At 38.2% G+C, this 20,281-nt stretch overlaps 1 protein-coding gene and 1 long non-coding RNA gene across 2 annotated transcripts; one reads left to right on the top strand and one right to left on the bottom strand.

Annotated features, from left to right (window-relative positions):
* Positions 1-4,384: 4,384 nt before the first annotated feature.
* naalad2 (N-acetylated alpha-linked acidic dipeptidase 2) lies at positions 4,385-17,775 on the bottom strand. Its single transcript, XM_076892387.1, has 20 exons — positions 17,524-17,775; positions 16,858-16,963; positions 16,198-16,384; positions 15,048-15,149; positions 14,839-14,964; positions 14,557-14,637; positions 14,299-14,404; positions 13,478-13,571; positions 13,211-13,306; positions 12,657-12,742; positions 12,319-12,438; positions 12,157-12,239; positions 12,020-12,083; positions 11,864-11,931; positions 11,672-11,763; positions 10,244-10,334; positions 6,600-6,864; positions 6,411-6,492; positions 6,153-6,245; positions 4,385-4,779 (listed from the first exon to the last, which is right to left on the bottom strand). The coding sequence occupies exons 1-20, from the start codon at positions 17,603-17,605 to the stop codon at positions 4,590-4,592; spliced, it is 2,214 nt and encodes a 737-aa protein (XP_076748502.1). The 5' UTR covers positions 17,606-17,775; the 3' UTR covers positions 4,385-4,589.
* LOC143422049 (uncharacterized) lies at positions 7,277-9,595 on the top strand. Its single transcript, XR_013101671.1, has 4 exons — positions 7,277-7,410; positions 7,945-7,991; positions 8,350-8,442; positions 9,076-9,595. It is a non-coding gene; the product is annotated as an uncharacterized LOC143422049 (long non-coding RNA).
* Positions 17,776-20,281: the final 2,506 nt, after the last annotated feature.

Here is a 20,281-nt window from a genome sequence, read left to right on the forward strand (position 1 = left end):
CTAGTTTTTGGGTTACACAACGTTTTGTAACTCCAAAAAACAGCGCGATCTAATTCTGACTGCTCATTAGTGATGGGTCGTTCGCGAACGAAATGGCTCTTAGAGCCGGCTCTTTGACGTGAACGACGCGAGCCGGCTCCTTATCGCGAGCCGTCACGTGGGGTTTTTTTTTTTTTTTTTCTTTCTCTCAGCCTCTCTCTCGCACTTTTTTTCCGCTTCACTCTGCACGCGAGCCTTGTGCTTTATGCTGGGCAGAGGGGGGAGGGGCGGTAGTTACACTCAGTAGCACAAGAACAGAGCCAGAGAGAGAGAAAGAGAGGCAGGGACAACAACATTAGAAAGGTATAGTAATCATCCACAACTATTTTCGGTTGCAGATGATAAAGGATTGAGAAAGTTTATTTATGCAGGTCCATATGACAGAGAATATGCATGTTCTTTTAGTTTCCATATTATAATTTATATTTAATTGTGTTGTGGTTTGCAGTGTTTTGTGTTCTTTTCACTTTAAATTTGTGAAAGGAAAAAGCTGAAAATTTAAATAGTTAAAACTTGAAATGTGAATAGTTGATTTTTGTATTATATGATTTATTTATTACATTTTATGTGGAGTGAATAAATAAAAGTATATTTACGGTGGCCCCTAGAGACAAAGCACATACAAACTTCAAATCACGTACGAACTCTGAAGCATGTACAAACTCCAAAACACGTAAAAACACGTACAAACTCCAAAACACGTAAAAACACGTACAAACTCCGAAGCACGTAAAAACTCAGAAGCATATAAAAACTCAGAAGCACATAAAAACTCAAAACACGTACAAAAGACAACAGAAGTGCGCCAGGATGCTGGGCGCAGTGTTGAGCCTTTGTTATCTTGTGGCTACACAAGCCAGCAAGTACCAACGACCGGATTTGGTGTGTGGTAATAACAGGTAAATGAACTTTTTTTTAAATTATTTGAATATATATATGAGTGCCTGTGTATAAATACACAAACAATACACACATGCTTTCAATTGTGTCATTTAAGTGATCTAGTAGCTCTGCTTTGGAAGTTCAGTTCATGCTAGAAATGTGTTTTGGAGTTTGTACGTGTTTTGTCTCTAGGGGCCACCGCATATATTTATATATAAACATATATAAATAAAACCACTTGTTTTTACGTTAGTAATTCCTTTTGTGCATAATTTTATATTATTGTTAATAATAAATTAATTAAAGCAACAAAACAACCTGAAGAGCCGGTTCGGAGCCGAAAGAGCTGGCTCTTTTTAGTGAGCCGAACCGAAAGAGCCGGATCTCTAAAAAGAGCCGGAAATCCCATCACTACTGCTCATTGTCCTATTTTTTCAAAATGCCCGCTCTCTTTCCCAGTGGCGCAGTTGGTAATGACACGGGTCTTCAAACCAAAGGTCGTGGGTTCGATTCCACCTTGTCAACATTTTTTTTCCCTACAAATTAATACACTGTCACAGACCAGTAATTCATATTCATCATTTATTACAATTCTGCAAACTTTTATGATTTTACCAGCTATTCTAATATGGACCTCACATTCTTGTTAACACTCCATGGCACAAATACTCTTCCCTTTAGGCTCTGTGTATGTGCGTGTGTATCAATATTTCTCCCATTTTAAAGTATTACTCCTCCATAATTGTATTTCTGTTAAATCAAAGTACTTTTACTACATCTTAGTACTTCTGCTCAATCATAGTATTTTTGCTAAATCATAGTATTTCTGCTACTTTTTGGTACTTGTGCTAAATACAGTATTTCTGCTAAATCATACTATTTCTACTATATTATATTTTTCTTTCTAAATATAGCATTTCTGCTATATAATTGTATTTCTGCTATGTTATAATATTTGTGCTAAACCAGAATATTTGTGCTGAAACAGTATTTCTGCCAAATGATCGTATTTCTGTCAAATTATAGTATTTGTGCTAAAACATAGTATTAATTTAAAATTACAATATTCATAGTTCATCACAGTGTCTCTGGTAAATCACAGTATTTCTGCTATCTTGTACTATTTTTCTAAATCATAGTGTTTCCGTAATGTTTAAGTATTTTTGGCTAAATATATTCTTTCTGTTATCTTATACTATTTCTCCTAAATTCTTGTATTTTTGAGAAGTTATCATGTTTCTGGTAAGTTACAATATTTCTGCAAAGTTCTGCTATGCTATTGTATTTCTGCCAAGTATTATGTTTCCTCTAAGATATTGCAGTTCTGCTAAATTATTCCATTTTAGCAAACTTCTTTTGCTTCTGCAAAGTTTTTACAATTTCTGCAACTTTTCAGCTTTTTCAGCTAGTTTTTGCAGACAGCTTCAGCTTAAAGCATCCACACTGCATTTTCACAGGAAATGCAAATTTTTCAAGTTAACAAATGTTATAGTTTCCTGATGATGATCATCTTGTCTTTCTCTGACTCTCTCTATCTCCAGGGGACGACGGTGATGCCGTGTAGATTTGACTGGCACCAGACCGGCAGTCAAGTTATCATCTCCATCTATGCAAAGAACTCCTTGCCAGAGCTCAGTTATGTCGAGGCCAACAGCACCACGGTAGAAACCACAAAGACATGTTCTACCTCTCACATATACACCCCATCATATCTCTAATTATGACTAATGTTGGTAATAAGTAATTCTCTGATTGTCCCAGGTGAACATTCATGTAATGTTTGAAGGAGATAAAGAGTTTGAACAGAAGATCATTTTATGGGGGGTAAGTGACCACCTTGTGTTTCATTATAAACTTTGTTTGTGCTTTAATATTAAGCTGTATTGCATGATCACTGTTGATTTTACTTTGACTATTGTTAAATGATTAATATTAATATAGCAGCACATGTTTTTGGAAAGTTACACATTTGGCGCCCTCCAGTGGTAGTAACGATATAAAATAGAATTAAAAACCTAAAAGACGCCATCCCTTTTCTTGATCCTATCAGGCTGTGGAGGTAAAAAAAACAGTGCGGTGAACCTGTTGGCTTCTAAGATGGAGGTGTCTCTTAAGAAGGCTGAACCAATCACATGGGCCCGTCTGGACCTGCCCTCCCTGCCACAGAATCAGGAACAGGAGGACACCAATCACACATAGGACACTCAGAGCTCACTTCCAGCTTGTTCCCCTCTTTAGTCTTTTGTCGCCTGTGTGTCTGTCCTTCCCTTCAGTAGTGTCACTGTGGCAAATCTGATTTCTTTCACTTGACCTCCTTTTAAATCAAATGTTTAATGTCAGACCTTTTATTAAAAGTAAACAGATGAACAGGGCTCACAAAATCACTAGCCCGACGTCCCGGAGCTAGCGATATCTCCGGTCGGGCGACCAAAATCTATCTCAGCCCTGCCCGTCGGGTTATCATATAGCCCAACGGGCGGGGCTGAGATAGATTTTGGTCGCCCGACCGGAGATATCGCTAGCTCCGGGACGTCGGGCTAGCGATTTTGCGAGCCCTGGATGAAACCTCAAACCTTGCACTAACACTGGCAATGTACTGTAGCTTTAATCAAGGCTTAAGGGATATAACTGTGGTTAGGCAGCTTATTTATCTAGCCACATGGATGAATCAATTTTAGTCTTAAGTTATCTCTTTGATATTTTTCTCTAATCCCAAAAAGATTGATTCTGTTCATCTGGATTTAGCGTTTTCAGTGGCAGAAACATTTCAAGTCACTTGGATAAGTGACTCGAAACTTATCCAAGTGACTTGATAAGTCACTTATCAAGTCACTTGGATAAGTGACTCAAAATGTTTCTCCCACCGGATTTCCTTACCTGGATGATTGAGCATGCATCAAGACATTTTTCTCTAATGAGTATGTGTTGTTGTCAGCCTCCACAATATGGAATTCATGTGTTATTTCTGTGCATTCTCTTTAGGTGTCCTTATACAAAAATCACACAAAGAAGTCACAAAAGATATTTATGAGTGTAAGAACACCAATGTTGTTTCCAGTTAACACAGTATCAGATTTATTCACCCTAACTGTATGGATTATATTTTATATTATTATTTGTGAAATTATTGTCATATTTTTGCCTTTACACTGTAACTTTTCCTGATTGTCACTTAAGCTTTTTTTTTTTTTTTACAACTGTTCGAATGTCTGGGCTTCATTGCCTCGTAATGTCATCCCTTGTATGTCATAACTTTGACAGCTCAGCGTTTTAAACATAGGATAAATGTTTGACAGTGTTTCCACAACATGAGATCATTTTATCATGCAATAAACTTTGCTGTGTACCTTTCATTTGAGTAAATTTGTCAAAAAAATCTGCGTGCATAACTAAAATCAGTGATCTTTGTGCCCACATGTGAAGAGTTGAGTGGACTTGTAATCACAAATATTATTACAAAACATTAAAAAAACAGATTTATTTGTGGAGCCACATCATAAAACAGAAACCTGAAAAAGTACAAAGATTTCTCAAGCTTTGATGAAGCATTTCACATTGTTCTGCAGGTCTAGGTGTTCTGGAAAACATCCAGATAAACATGGATTCCCATGTGTGTTGAACTGGAGATCTTATAATTGTCAAATTAATTACACATTTTTATATTGTCTTCATGCAGGCGGTGTGAGGGTCATGGCAGCAGCGTGGACAGTGAAAGCTGCTATGCTGATCTGACGCTTGACTTCCTCCCAGGCCTTTGCTGGGTCAGCTGAGTTCTGAATGTCAAATAAAGCATCATAGATCCCAGGGAAAGACTCCCCTGCATATTTATTGTGGCTGCTGGGAGCAAAAATCACATGCCTGAAAATAGAACAGATGAATTAAATGGAAGTGTATCGTTAGGGGAATGCACTCACTGGTATTTCAAGAGAAATACATGTGTGCTATTTTTGAAAAAAAGAAGTTCAAGAGTGGGAACAAGTAAAGAGGACAAGAGTCTTGACATCTACTGCCTCTCACAGTCAGCTGTGTTTTCAAATGTATAAATCTGAGAAGCAGTCATGCATACAGTTTAAAAGGATCAAAATAATATTTAAAATTTGTTTCAGGAGCCAAGAGTGAAGGACACTGTAGTTATCGTGTAATTATTAAAATATAATTATGAATGTTTATAAAAAGAGTGACAGCTGTCTGCATGAAAACATCACATGACAGAATTTATAAATACTTCTAAAAAATCTAGAAACTACTACACAGTATTTGTGCCATTTAGCATTTTCTTTTTACTGTTAAATGCACACATAGGATGACTAAACCAAGGTAAACTTGGCTAGTCTTGGGTTTAAAATATCACATTTAGAAAAGAGTGAAATTTTCTAATGTACAGCATAGATACAGAATATATTCAGTGACAAGGACCACAGACGAAGCAGTTTTAAAGATTATCTGTCTTGTGAGGTACCCAGTAGCACAAGTGTTTTATTGGAGACTCATATGACATAGGAGCCCATCCCAAAGTGTACTTTGAGACTGGATCGGTAAACCATAGAGCTGAGCTGCACTATGTTTAAATTCACAGAAATAGAGGGTGAAGTGGACATCCCAGAAAGCCCAATGAGATGCAATGACTGTTACACTTTTCTCATAATAGCTGTTTTCTCAATTTAATGCTTCGTAGTTTCACATGTTATGCCTTGTAAATGTAAACCAAAGAAATAAATCATTCTGTTCTAAGCAGCCACAGTAAGGTGGTGACAACACTAACAAGGCTGCTCAATCTTGAGAAGCTGCAATTTAAAAACGTTGCTACTGCATAGACTACTGCTTTGTGATGTATTAGTTTTAAGAAATCTTCTTTTGGCTGCTCCCTTTAGGGGTGACAACAGCAGATCATCTGCCTCCTTCTGCCTCCATCTCTAGTATCCTCATCTGTCACACCACCTCACTGCATGTCCTCTTTCACTACATGCTTAAATCTTCCCCATCATTCCTCTCCTCCCCAGAGCATTGCCTCCACCTGCCCAGGTATTCTCAAAGAATAATACAATGCTACAGACATGTTTTGCAAAATTTGTGAAATTTAAAAAAAATGAATTAATCTAGATCAATCTTACTGCTCATAATAATGCTAACTCAGTCCATGCTGCTAACTAATGGGCAGTATACTGAGGTGTAGCTGTAAAACAATGCAAAAAAATAGAAAAATGTTTTTTGTGTGTTTGTGAGAAACTAACCTGTAGAAAGGTCTGCCAGGTAAGCCCAGAGGGTCTATAAAGGCTCTCTCCAAGTACATAAGCTGATCATTCATGATTCGTAGCTGAAGAGGACTGCACATACAAAAAAATACTATTACACCTCCATCTGAATTTCACTACATGTCAAGTCTCAAGACACATTTCAAGGACTGTATACAGTAGAAACATGCAGAAAAGTATAGTGAAGCTTTTGATTAAGACGCCTGAAATTTTTAACACGTTAAACACAATTCGTACTCCGCTTTGTTGAGAGTCTGAAGGCGCTTGTGGAAATCCCTGGCTGCAACAGTGAAGTTCTCGACTGCAGAAAAGAGGGAATCTAGAGAAAATAGATACAATTAAAAAGTGTGCACCACATATACTGTGACAGCACTTCTGCAATCTTTGGGTCATGACATTATTGTATTAACAGTGACCATAACTCACCAAATGACACCTTATACGTCTCCATTTCCACTAAGTTCTTCTGGGCCAGCTGTGCTATGCTCTGTGCATATTTCCTCAGTGAATCTGCATACTCATTAACATCCAGAGGGAGCAGCTGGGAGTCAGCCAACAGGAAGATGAGTGCACCTCTCACCTGGGCCACCGCCTGAAGCCTCTTAAACGAGGGGTCGTAGAACTTCTCCACGATCTCGAAGGTTTCATACACACTGTGATAGACTGGATAGCTACTGTAGCGCTCTGTTTTCTGAATAGACACATAAAATACTTCACCATGAGTCCATGCTTGCTCACAGTTACTTAACCTCTACAATAAAGACCCTTCAGTCACCTCTTATTCTCACTAAGATACTCCACCCTTTGGTAAAGCCAAACTTTCAATAACATCGATCTTGAATAAAACACAGTAGATTTACATTGTAGTAGAAAATAAAAATGCAAATATAAAGAACTCTGGATATACAAACGCTTACACTATGAATACAGCAAAAGCACATAGCCATATACACTCAAAAAAGTGAAATTTGGTGGTTATTGCATTTACAACACTCTAACATGTAATTTGAACACAATGAATTTATGTTTCTAAGGTGAACGTAATAAAATCATATAAGATCTACAAGAAATTTACCAACTTAGCGCCTCTTAAATTTATTCTTGTTGATATGACATGATAAAATCTAACAAGAGTGGTTAGCTGCCTTAAAGACTCGCGATATCACAAGATCACGTGAGATTCTAAACAACAAGAGGCAGGAAAGCACATGGTTTGCTTCACGGTCATCTTGGAAAGGTAAGAGTGAATCTATCTTCATCCATCTTGATGAAAATACTTTTTGCACAAAGGTATCATTAGTTTGTCGATTCTTTTCAGTTCTATTTATTCACATTTGTTTTTTTGTTTTTTAAAAAAAAATCTGTTTGTTTATGCCATTCTAGCTAGCTAACACGTTAGTGCAAGAATATAGCACAATGTCATGCTAGCATGATAGCCTAATATGAAAGACTTAGCTACTCCAAATATAGATATTGTTTATAACTTAACCTCTGCACATAAGCTAGTTTGGCTCTACCACAGAGACTGTTGTGATAAATTTACATTTTACGTGTGGGTTGTTGAAATTTGTAAGTTTGTAAGTTGCAACTGATGGACAGTGGTTTATTTAACAATTTATGTGTTTTTAGTACACTGAGGAGGAAAGACAAAACATGAACAGATATGTTTTCCTGTTTTTTAATTTTTTTGAAATTTAATATTTTTCTACTTAATAAACTTGTTGACTTGCAGTTCCCTCCTGTAAAGATAATAAATGTTTAATCTTATCAGGTGGTGAAAGGTCTGGAGAGCTGGCAGGCCAGTTCATCAAATTCATGGTGAGCTAATATTTTTCTTAAAAATTATCACATTCCCATGTCAAAAATGTAATATATTCATTTGTAGGTGACATATAGTTTTGAGACCAAGAAAACATTGCATTCTGATTTTATGTACACATCATCTAAACTTTCTTGAATTGGGGGTATGGCATGATTAAATTAATACACAAATTACAAAACAATATTAAAATGACAGACTTGTCTAAAATGCATAAATACTGTTTGAAAAGATTAAGACCGTAAAACAATAGCCTCTGTATTTCTCACAAATTCCTGGTAATTCAACTAAAAGTTCTTTAATCCCACTGCTAGGTCGTTGAGATGGATTTGTTTTTTTCCCCCTCTGTGTATAAAGACTGATGCTGTTGAAATCAGAAGAGAATACATCGCCAAAGGTCTTTGCGTGTACCTGAATGAAGATCCTGAGAAGCTGGTGAAGAATTACCTGGTATGTTAACTTGCCTGTATCCTCAACTAAGGAGATGATCAAAGATAAGCTTGAACTACATACAAAAAGTTTCAGGGGATGGGGTTTTCCTATAAATTACCGGTGGCTGTAAAAAATACCTTTTAAAATAGGAAAAGTAAGAGCTTTAAGTTTCTCACTGGATACTACACACACCATTCTTGAGTGTTTTATACTATCATTATTATAATATCATTATAATAACCTCATTCATACACACATTCATACAAGATTTTTATGTAACATTTACACTTCAATGGATGTATCAGGAGCAACTTGGGGTTCAGTATGTTACCCATTGATAGTTTTAGTATCAGATTAGAGAAGCCAGGGATTAAACCAGTAGACAACTTGCTCTACCTCCTGTGCCACAGTCACCCCTATCACAAGATTTTGAAAGACAGGACATTGTTGAGGTATTGAATGAACTTCTCATGAGTCAGGAAAAATATCGGGCAGTCATTTTTGATTACATTTACATTATTATAAGGCTTGAATGAATAAAGCTTTTAGGTATTTTACATTAATGTAAAACAGATATTTACTTTTAAAACTGTTTGCAATGGACATTAGTGAGAAATCATTATCTTTTTTTTGTTTGTTTTATTGTCACAGGAAGTTGATAAAAAGCATCGCCACTGCCATAGCAGAGACAGTCTTTGGAATCTGTGTCATTCGGTCAGAGGGTGCGGAGCCTGGCGATGACCCTCAGGATGTTGTGATTGTTCTAGAGGGGGTGGAAGTGATGGGTGAGTTGGGCAATGTAGTTTTTGCAGTGACAATGTTGCTTGGTCTGGTCTATTCACTGAACCTGAGCTACCCTCTGGAACTCAGGTACACCTTTGAGGTCCTGCAGAAGATTCTTATGGAATTAGATGCACACGAACTATCCAACAGCACACAAAGTACAGGTTCTCAAAACACTATTTTCTCGTTGAGAAATGTTCCCATTACAACAGCTACACCATGTATCTGGACCATGAACCTAAAATAATTGCAGATATTTTCTTTTTTGAAAGTGCATCTGTTGACCTTCAAAGTAGTTGTATTGGTCATCGAAAAATCACCTGCTTCAGCCATTCATTGTTGTTAAAAAATTGTTTTAACAGGTTAACTTTCCACTTTGTCCACTACTTTTTTTCTGTTATGTAACTTGTACTTGCATTTCATGTATTCTTTATACATTATGTGAAATTTGCTATAAATTCAATAAATTGGAGAAAACAAAAAGATGTGTATGACAAATTTTTTTTTACCTTTTAGATGTAATAGTGAAATGTATGTTAACCAGACTCTAGACTTTGTTAAATGCTCCAAAAAATTACTCTTTAAATTAACTTAAAATAATCATGGAAAGAATTTCCACGTGATTAAATTGCTTTCTATTAGCATTAAAGACTTGTGTTGGAATAACTTAATTTGTATGAGTTGGTTCAACTCAATTAACTTAAGCTGGGACCAAATTTAGTAAATTAGTTGGAGAAAACCTACTGAATTGAGTTGGAACAAAACTCTTTAAGTTGGAGCAACACTATTAAAATATATTGGATCAAAATGCAGTAAATACGTTGATTCATCAATCTTTAATTAAGTTGATCCAACTTGAGTGCATTAAGTTGGAGTAACAGAATTGCATAATGCTAAAATAAAGCAATTTAATCACGTGGAAATTCTTTCCATGATTTTTTTATGTTCATTTAAAGAGTTATTTTTTTGAGTGTACCTTAATTGTGGTAAAAACAAATAACTATATGGATAAATGTGGGAGTGCAGCATGTCTCACCGTGTTCTTGGTGTATCGAGCTCTGCCTGAAGCAATTCCCAGACGGATAAAATAGGCCTCGAAATCACTGCCTGACCCAAGTTTACTGATCCTACGAAACACCAGGATTGAGCCATATAAATGAAAAATGAGTGAGACGCCTCATATTCAAAATTTAACTTAACCTCCTAAGACCCAAACTCTTCCATGGCATGCATTTTTTTTTTTTAATTTGGGCATATTGGGACCCAATGTATGTAAAAACAAAGAATCAGCAGATTTTTTTAACCTGATTTTTGTTTCTAAGAAAAATGAGAGCCACAAATGAGGATATTTGTTTTAAATTTTGATAAAACAGAAGCAGTATAATGTCCTCGTAAATGGATATCAGGCCCTTGTACTGCAAAATTTAGTATTTTGGTCTAGACAACCAAAAATGTGATGTCCACATATGTGGTCCTAGGAGGTTAAAGCTAACTTACAAACACTAAAAGACTAGACTGAATAGATACGGCTTTTAAGTAGAATGCATATGCACTCGTTGGACATTTTATAAGGTACACTTTGCAAAGTACTCAGTTTGACCTTCTGTCTTCAGAAAAAGTTGCTTTCTAACATGGAGTGTTATCTTTCTGGAATCAACCGTCAGAATCCCTTTTTTTATTAGCATGATCAGAAACAATACTCAGGTAGACTGTGGTGTTTAAACGATGCTCTGTTGGTACTGAAGAGCCCAAAGCGAAAAATAATGTCCCCCACATAATTACATCATCACCAGCCTGAAATGTTCACAAAAGGCCAAATCAAGCCATGATTTCATGTTTTTAATACCAACTTCTGACCCTACCATCCATCCAAACAGCTAAATTTAGACTCATCTGACCAGCAAACATTCTTCCAATCTTCTACTGTCCAGTTTTGGTGACCCCATGTTGTTAGCTAACATGACTCACATCTGGTGTGGTCTTCTGCTGCCGTAGACCATCTTCTTTATTAAGAATTCATTTATTGTGAATCTTGTGCATACCTTGGTTGTAAAAAATGGTGCTCTGAGTAACTGTAGCCTTCCTGTCAGCTGGAAGCAGTCATTCGCCTCTGATCCCTGCAATCAACAAGGCACTTTCTCCCAGAGAACTGCTGCCCAGTACATATTTTCTCTTTTTGGGACCATCCTCTGTAAACCCTAGAGATGGTTGTGTGGGAAAATCCCAGTATATCAGCAGTTTCTGAAATACTCAGACCAGCCCATCTGACACCAACAAACACACCACATTCAAAGTTACTTAAGCTTTGGAAGGTTGTCTACATGCCTAAATGCATTTATTTGCTATACCTGTTCTGGCCGGTTAGTGCGTCTTACACAATGTGCCCAAATGGCAACATTTTTTACTGTTGCTTATTAATAATAATGCTTATTATCCTATTTTGTCTAACTTTGTAGCTTTCTACCTGGGTGCATCACGGTCATTTGTCCAGTTGTCCCTCTTATGCCAGCTCTTATACAGAGATACTCCCTCTTCTCCTTCTTCTGGACTGGGTATCTGCTCCAAAACATGAAAACAGATGACCTCAGGGTCGACAGAAGAAGATGCTTGGACAAGCATCATATACTCAGATCTGTGGTAGTTTAAATCTGTCCACCTGCTTCGTGATGTCATACACCAAAGTATGCAGTGATGGAGTGCAGTCAACCCTCAGAGTGTACATACCTGAAGTTTAAAAAGACATTTACACATACAAATAAAACCAGAAACAACCTGGCACTAAGTCATTTTTTCAACAGAAAAGCATTCTCACCCTCTATTGCAGAGTCTGCATTGATGTAGGCCACAGCTCTCTCCTGCAGAAGCCTGGCATTATCCTGACGAGAAGGGTGAAGTGAGATAATTCTGTGTGTTTTAAATATAGTGTGTGTACATTTGCATATACGGTACCTCTGCCCATTCTGTAGATCCCAGCAGTCCAAACTCCTCTGCATCCCAGCTGGCAAATATTATAGTCCTCCTTGGCCTCCAGCCTACACACACAAACAGATGTCAATGAATCCTGAGTATTAATACAGTAATTATTTCATTCACTCACTGGGAAAGTCATACCTGTACTTAGCAGCCTGCCAGCACTCCTGACAGTTTCATGGACCACTGCTGCGCCAGACATGGGATCGATTCCTCCAAACACCCAGGCATCGCGGTGCCCTCCGAGAATCACATACCTGTCTACACAAACCCACCAACAGCACATGTAGCAAGAGATGTTAAATAAAAAAGACACTAAGTCACTGTTTTAATGTCTCTGAACAGACAAGCAAAAGTCAAGCTGTATTTTCATTCCTATATATCGTACTGTATGCAGACATCGAATTTGTTTGTGTATCCACGCTGCGGTCTGCACGTCAATGCTAATTGTGTGATGCAGAATGAAGGGTTTCTGGTACCTGGCTCCTGAGCTCCTCTAATCTTTCCAATGACGTTGTAGATTCTGGTTACCTGGTTGTTAGTGTGGATGTTCATACGCACCTTCCTGAGAGAGGCAGATTGAGGAATGAGTGATACATGCAAAGGTATTAAGACACAAACAGACCAAAATAATTTAACAGGAAATTACTGGTGCAAAAACCTGGGGATCATGCCTGGGGTATAAGTTTCAACACACAAAATGCTATTATTTAAGTTTGTTTTATAATGAATGGCCTCAGAACAACTTTAAACTGCAGCTCAAAATTTTGGTCTGCTAGGAACAGCTGATTTGATTTGTTGTGTGCATTTAGTTATGTCTCTCACACACAGGCGGTACAAAGGCCTCCATTGTATTTCAGTTGGCTTGATGCCACTGGGTCACAGAATGTGAACAAGAGCAACAAAAAGAAGAGACAAACACTAAAAACAGACTGGAGACTGGACTGAAGTGGCAGAGGAAGAACAGCCAGCGGGAGAGGAAAGGGGTTTAGTATGAAAATGTGAAGGATTTAAGCTTTAGACAAGAACTTACTGGCTCTTAAATTCATCTGTAAAGCCTGGACCAATCCTATAGGAGACGTTCAGAGCTCCCTTCCAATTGTTGGGTGGAATCTCTCCTCCCATGTTACTGTAACATGAAAAATTATTTACAAATTCACTAGCAATGTCATCCAGGGGCCTCCAGTGAAATGTATCATTTGTTACCTTAAACTCCAGATGGAAGTGAAAGTGAAAACAATGCTCTAATAAATTGGTCATTATTACCAAGTGTTTGAAATGGAAAAAAAAAAATTCATACTTCAGAAGACGAAAAGCGTCGTGGAAGCCAATTGGATGCACAGGGATTTTGGGAAGTCCTACTCCATCCTCTGGGCTGAATCTGTAGGTGTATTCTGCAGGAGAGGAAACTATGTTGTTAGGTAAACTCTATGTAGAATAGTGGTCAGAAGTTTACTTATAGTCTTCATGGGCATAAATATTATGGTAATTTGGGGCTTTGAATGATTTCTTTGAACTGTTAACAAAAAAGAACTATGTGCACAAGTTTTAAAATATCTTGGATTTTTCTAATCTAATCTAATCATAAACTCAAATTATACACATAGGGTCAAAAGTATATATACTGTACATCCCCACTAATATTTGGTTAAATGTTTCTTAGCAAGTTGTTCCTCAACCAGATGCGTTTGGTGGCCATCAACAACTTTCTGGTGTAATTCTGGCTCGATATTGGTTGATTTCTTGGCACAGACTCTGCCTTTAAGCATAGCCCATACAAGAAAAACAACAAATTTAACTGAACTTGATCAGTTCTGATAAGAGAGTGGTCAATTATCCAGTCATAAATATGGCAGAAACTTGTTGATGGCTACCAAAAGTTTCTAGTTAGGGTCCAACTTACGCAACAGTTAATATATTAAATACTTCTGACCCTGTACGTGAAAGTTTGAGTAACTGTGTGAATTAGAGAAAAATTCAAGATCACTTAAAACTTGTATACCTAATTCTTCTTCTTTAAAGTCATTAAAGGTGCTTCAAAGAAATCATTAAAAGCCCCAAATTACTATGACATCCATGCTCATGATGAGAGTACAGACTCTAGCGCATGGCAGCGCCCACCTTTAGCAGGGTACCCTGGTGTGAGCGGGTCTCCTGCTCCATTCAGGTTGAGAACATTTCCTCTCTGAACTCCTCTGCCAGGTAGGTTCCAGCCGTCGGGGTAGGGCTGCAAGTAAACAAATTCTAAAATGCTAATTCTTACATTTTTGTCCTGACGTGCCAGTGGTCAGACTGTGATTTCAAGAAAAGGTTAATCACAAATTAATTGCAGTTGTTTGTAGATATTGTCACTGCATCGTGGCTTTTTAAAATTCCCACCTGGATTCCATCAGCCCAGTAATCTGCTGGGTCTGAGAACATAATGATCCCTTTTGCTCCGGCTAACACGGCGTTCTTCACCTGGCAGACAGACAGGGTGAGAGGCAGAGAGGGAGCTGTGGGTTATTTTGAAGAAAAAGTGTCATGTTTCTTCTCAACCAGTCATCACATAATCAGATGACTGATGTGACGCTGACAGAATGCATTAATCGATTAAAGATGAATGAAAATTTAAACATTTTTGGCATATTTTGAAATTTACCAGGAAAACACTTTTCTTACCTTATTGCCTCTGAATATTTTTCCATATCTGACAATGACAATCTTCCCTGTCACATTGATGCCCATCTCCCTTTGTAACTGAGAAAAGTCTTCTGTGCGACCATAGTTGACATACACCAGGTCCCCCTGAAGAGAAACAAAGGAGAAGCAAAGGCCTCGGGTGCCTGTTTTAATATTATAATTGTTCGTGTGTACACATGTTTGTTTACCTCAGGCTGTCCTTTGGCAGAAAAAGCACTGTATGGAGGTACGATGTTGGAAATATCTTCATAACCCTGTGGAACCGGCTCAGCCAAGGAAGTGTTAAAAACCTGAGAGAGTAAAGACAGACGAGGATGAACTAAACTGGATTAGAACAGCTGAGGAAACTCTTTCCTCGCTTCCATCAGAAGCTGGTCAGCTGTGAACTCAGCTTTGATCTTGTCAAAAAGTAAAAACACACGACAATGGTTGTCTGGACTAGATTGCAAAGCATCTAAAAAAGAGCAGAGTTAACCAACACAGAAGCAGAAGCCTCCCTTTGATGTAAACCATAAGCAAATACACCAACAGCAGAAAATAAAGGATGACAGTATAAACTGGACGCTTTTGGGTCCTTATGTATATAGAGCACAGGACCACACGACTCCTGCTTGTTATGGTGTGAAGCACCTCTGTCGTACAAGCTCAATCTGACTTCCTGAAATAATTTCCAGGCTTCAGACATTTAGCTGCTCTGATTGCTTTTAAACTCCTTAATGCATCCAAACCAGCTGATATACAACAGTGCACCAATACTGTTTTTCTGTGTTGTATCATTATCAGACACTCACAGAGGTTTATCGCACACCGAGACCTTAAAAGGACCTTGGACTCAAACAAGTAAGTCTTGCATTTCTGTGGTGAAGACTATCAGAAGGGTGGGGGAGGAGAGGAGAGGGGGGTTGAAGTAATATGTTACTGTGTGTCTTTTCTACATGCAGTCAGCAACTTTGTTACCTCTCCAGATACAGTGAGAAGTAGTAAGAGGTCTGAACGTTCAAATGCATGGGAAAATCACAAGAGGCTTTTTATTCTTGAGGTGGTGAAATGGATTAGTGTCACTAAATGTGTCCCACTGTGTGAAGTACAAATGAATCCAAAGTGGTTCCACTATCTGAACACAAGACATGAAAATGGTTGTTTTACAGACTATGAAATGAAATGACTATGACTTCCATCCTAATGCTATAAAAACAGAAATATTGCACCAGACACAAGTAGAGGTTTGGGGAGGTATGCATCATATAGAAAGGTTGCACAACAATTTGCATGCTGTCTTTTTGAATCAATGTTGCATCAACATGCACTTTCAGTACACATTTTTCCAGCACACTGTACCTCATTGCCAAGGTGATCAACAATTGAGATGTAATTTGGTTGTGACTCATTGGGATAGGACAAGAGGACATCATATGGCACCATCTCCACTGAGTCTATTCCAAACATCTGCCACTCTTTCATGATCTGCTCCGCATACTTCAGGTTCTGCTCTGTGCCTGCCAGGTGAGGGAGTTGTGTAAATTTCCTGTGGAGAGGATGCTGATGGTTACAGTGGCACTGTTATGTGAAGAATAGCACCTTGAACTGAATACATAAAAAATAAATGTAAAGAAAATTATTACATGCATTCAAGGCTGATACATGATTTCACTTGAACGCAACATGATGCACATGCCCAGATGTTTTCACTCAACTGAAACAGTTCATGTTGCTATAGTTCACCTTCAGGTTCTTTGGATCAAAACTAGACTTCACAATAAAAAACTAAGTATTTAGTATCCAGCATGATTTCAGTACACTTTGCTGGAGTCCTCAGAGGTCTCAACAAACCACCTGGCACACCATGTTAGATTTGGGTGAGTCAGTGGGATGTCAGCGCCATGACTAGCACTGCTGTGTGACTACAAACATTGGAGCAGAGGGGGTCAAAAAGTCAACAGAGACCACTGCAAAACAGATTTACACAACAGATTTAGTATACTGGTGATCACTTTTTACCTGAGATGTTCTCTGATCTTATCTGCCTTCATTTCCTCCAAAAAATCCTTCAGGTAATGGCTGGAATCCGTGTGGTTTTGTGTGTTTGAAGGCTTTGCAAACCAGCCTACACATAGACAAATAGAGCACAAACAAGCATTGAGTGAGTTGTAACGGCATCACTTCTCTTAAGAAGCTAATTGTTACCACACACACTGTTATGTGTTTAAAATTGTTAGTTTAAAGAGGAAATAGAAGGCTATAGATGGACTATACTGGTTGTATTGGTGCTTGACAAAAGGTTGCCAATGTTATATTGTAAGGTTCGTTGGGTTTATGGAGTGAGTGTTAACCTGCTGTGAGCACAAAGACGTGAAATCTGTCAGTATGGTGACACTCAAGCTCTTCAAACTGTGCCATCACGAAGGGCACTAAGTACTTTAACAGTTCACATTAATCATTTTAGACAAATTCACAAAAACAAAACAAAAAAAAGCTTTATCTCCTTAAGCAGTGTATTTATTTAAGTCATTTAATTAACTCTCTCTGGTTTCTTCATTAATACCAGGACAGCTATGCTGTTGTTCCCCCAATAGCATTAGAGACTTCATTAAAAAGGAACAGAAAAGCACGCAGGCAATATCAATCAGTATACAGATAAAGCTAGGGTTGGCTTTACGAGCTTACCTATGCAGAAGCCCAGCACGAACAAAACTGTCACAATCACAATCCACTTGATCCACCGAATCCACCTGCTCTCTTTCCTCATTTTAAAACGGCACGGCTCCAACTTTTCCACACACGGACACAACTGACTCCACAGGGCACGCTTGCAGAGATAGCGATAGAGAGTAATTTGTTTGAGAAGTGCACAGCGGGGGAATGGCAGAGTGAGGTGGAGTGTGATACACAGAGAGGGAGGGAGTGTGGTGGCTGACTGAAAGAGGCGGTGAGTGAAAACTTGGACAGGAATGCAAAGAAGAAACTAGTCATTAATGCTTGGCTTTGCCTGTGAGCTGATTGCTGTGCCGTGCACCTTGGCTGTTCCAGTGCTGACTCAGTTATTACTCAGTATAAAACAAGATAGCCACTCTGGATACTGTTTTCCTAGTGGGGGGTGGGGGTTAATGACACTAGTGGAGAAAAAAAGCAGAGGTTGGCTGAGTGAAAATGGAATAGCAGATACTAAATCACTTTCGGTCATGGGGGAAATTTGTAGGGCACTGAACACTTCTAGTCAGCAGACACTGATCCAGCTGAACAAACTTTAGCCCAGCATGCTCTTTCTGAACTCTCTCATAACCTCCATCAAAGTACCAAACCTGGAAATGTCTGATATTGGCCTTTTTAATAATAAAAATGTAATTAATCTCAAATAAAAGAAATAAAATGCACATTTCACCAGCTACAGAGGCTTTTATTTAGAAAGGAGGGATCTAACAAATCAGGTTAGTGAAACCCATTTCTGTCACACAATCAAAGGTATGATAGCTTTAATCCCTTTTCTACACATTGCTGAAATGTGAGCCGAGCTCCTACAGAGGGAAGCAGGTTATTAAGCACAAGTTTATTTACTTTAAGATCCATATCAGCTAAAATTTCATGATTTCCTATTAGACCACTGTCTGTTGCTATTGATAGTCATGCATGTTTTCCCACAGCAAAGACTTGCATGCTCTGCTCTGCTTGACCCCTCCTGGCTCTGTGAACAGCTGTGTGGTGTATAGGATAGCTCTTTCATGCAGTCGGCTGAAGCGTGAAGTGGGGAGGAGGCTCTCTGCCCTCAGGAATGTGAGGAGTTCACAAACCACAACAGTGACTCCTCAACAAGCTGTTTATCTGGGAATCAAATTTAATTATCGGCATTTAGATGTTGAATTTTTTTTATTTATTTAACTTGTTGTTCAGGTATAATTAATAAACTGTAAGTAAGAAAGTTTTATTTGTATAACACATTTCAAGAAAAACATCACAAAGGGCTTCACAACAAAATGCTGAAAAACTGAAAAACAAAAAGTCTAAAAAAAATGAGTTTTTATCTGTTTTTGAAAGCGTTCATCAAACCCAAAGATCCCCAAGCTCAGAAGGAGTTTCAGAGTCTTGGAGCAACTGTTGCAAAAGCACTGTCTGCTTTAGTTTTCAGCCTTGGATGATACACAAGGACCTGATCACATGACCTCAGAGACCTCTGGGGACCTATGGGTGTAAATGTTCTCTGATGTATGCTGGTGTTTGTCCATGCAGAGATCTAAAGGTCATAATCACAATAACATGGACTCTCACATGCATCTCCCCAAACAGCAATTCTTAGTTTGTTAGCAAAAATTCAAATCAAACATCTAATATCTCTCACAGTGATTATACAGTTATAATTTTAGCAATAATTTCTCTGTGGTCAACTGTCCTTTGGTGTTGGATCAGGAAGGCCATCCAGTGCCAAATCAAACATGCAGAGCTACCCCCTGTTACCCCTCGTGAAGAAGAGGGAGCAGCCGGAAGTAGCTTCATCTCAGTGGTTTCTTATTGCATAAACAGCACATTAATAAGTTAATACGTTAATAAGTCAGTGTTAATAATTTCTTGGTAATATAAAAGTTATTATTATAGTTCCACTACATGGCTCTTTGTGTGTGCTAAAGCGTAAAATCTATAACTATTTGGGTGACTGTAGCTCAGGTGGTAGAGCAGGTCATCTACTGATCGGAAGGTTGGTGGTTCAATTCCTGGCTTCCCCTAGTCTGCATGCCAAATATCCTTGGGCAAGATACTAACCCGAAATTGCTCTCCGATGCATTCATTGGAGTGTGAATGTCAGTTGTGCTTGTGTGAATGGGTGAATGCACAAGTTGTGTAAAGCGCTTTGAGTGCTCAGAAGAGTGGAAAAGCGCTATATGAGAACCAGTCCATTTACCATATTTTTCAATTAATTGCATTGTTAACGTCATGCCTGCTAAAATTGTCATAAAGACTACAACACATTAGTTGTTTACTTCAAAAAATTGTCAGTGTATTTTTTTTCCAGACTGTTCTTCTGTACTTTAAAGTGTTTGGTTTAGTTAAATGGAATTTTTTAAAATAAAATAATTGTCCTTTAAAGTCAGGCAAGTTATTATCGACCTACGTGTCTGTGAAGGTTCTCAGTCATCCAGGTCATCGTAGTCAAAGGAGCTTGCAAAGAAAAGCGTCTGGACTTCTTTAAGTTGCTTGAAGACGTTTCACCTCTCATCCGAGAAGCTTCTTCAGTTCTTTGACCTTTGACCTTAGAACTGAAGAAGCTTCTCGGATGAGAGGTGAAACGTCTTCAAGCAACTTAAAGAAGTCCAGACGCTTTTCTTTGCAAGCTCCTTTGATTATCGACCTACCAACCCCACTTCAGATCAGACAAAAGAAAGAGTGTGACACTCCGGCTTCAAATAAACTTCAACTTTGCAACTCTTTGTAATTA

The sequence above is a fragment of the Maylandia zebra genome, linkage group LG14 (assembly GCF_041146795.1).
Source record: "Maylandia zebra isolate NMK-2024a linkage group LG14, Mzebra_GT3a, whole genome shotgun sequence".
NCBI classification, from domain to species: Eukaryota; Metazoa; Chordata; class Actinopteri; order Cichliformes; family Cichlidae; genus Maylandia; species Maylandia zebra.

Coding starts and splice junctions, on each gene's coding strand:
- naalad2 (XM_076892387.1), bottom strand. CDS start 17,605: ATGAGGAAAGAGAGCAGGTGGATTCGGTGGATCAAGTGGATTGTGATT. Junction 12,439..12,656: donor TAGAGGAGCTCAGGAGCCAG/GTACCAGAAACC, acceptor GGGTTTGTGTAG/ACAGGTATGTGATTCTCGGA. Junction 6,246..6,410: donor CAGACTCTCAACAAAGCGGA/GTACGAATTGTG, acceptor TTGTATGTGCAG/TCCTCTTCAGCTACGAATCA.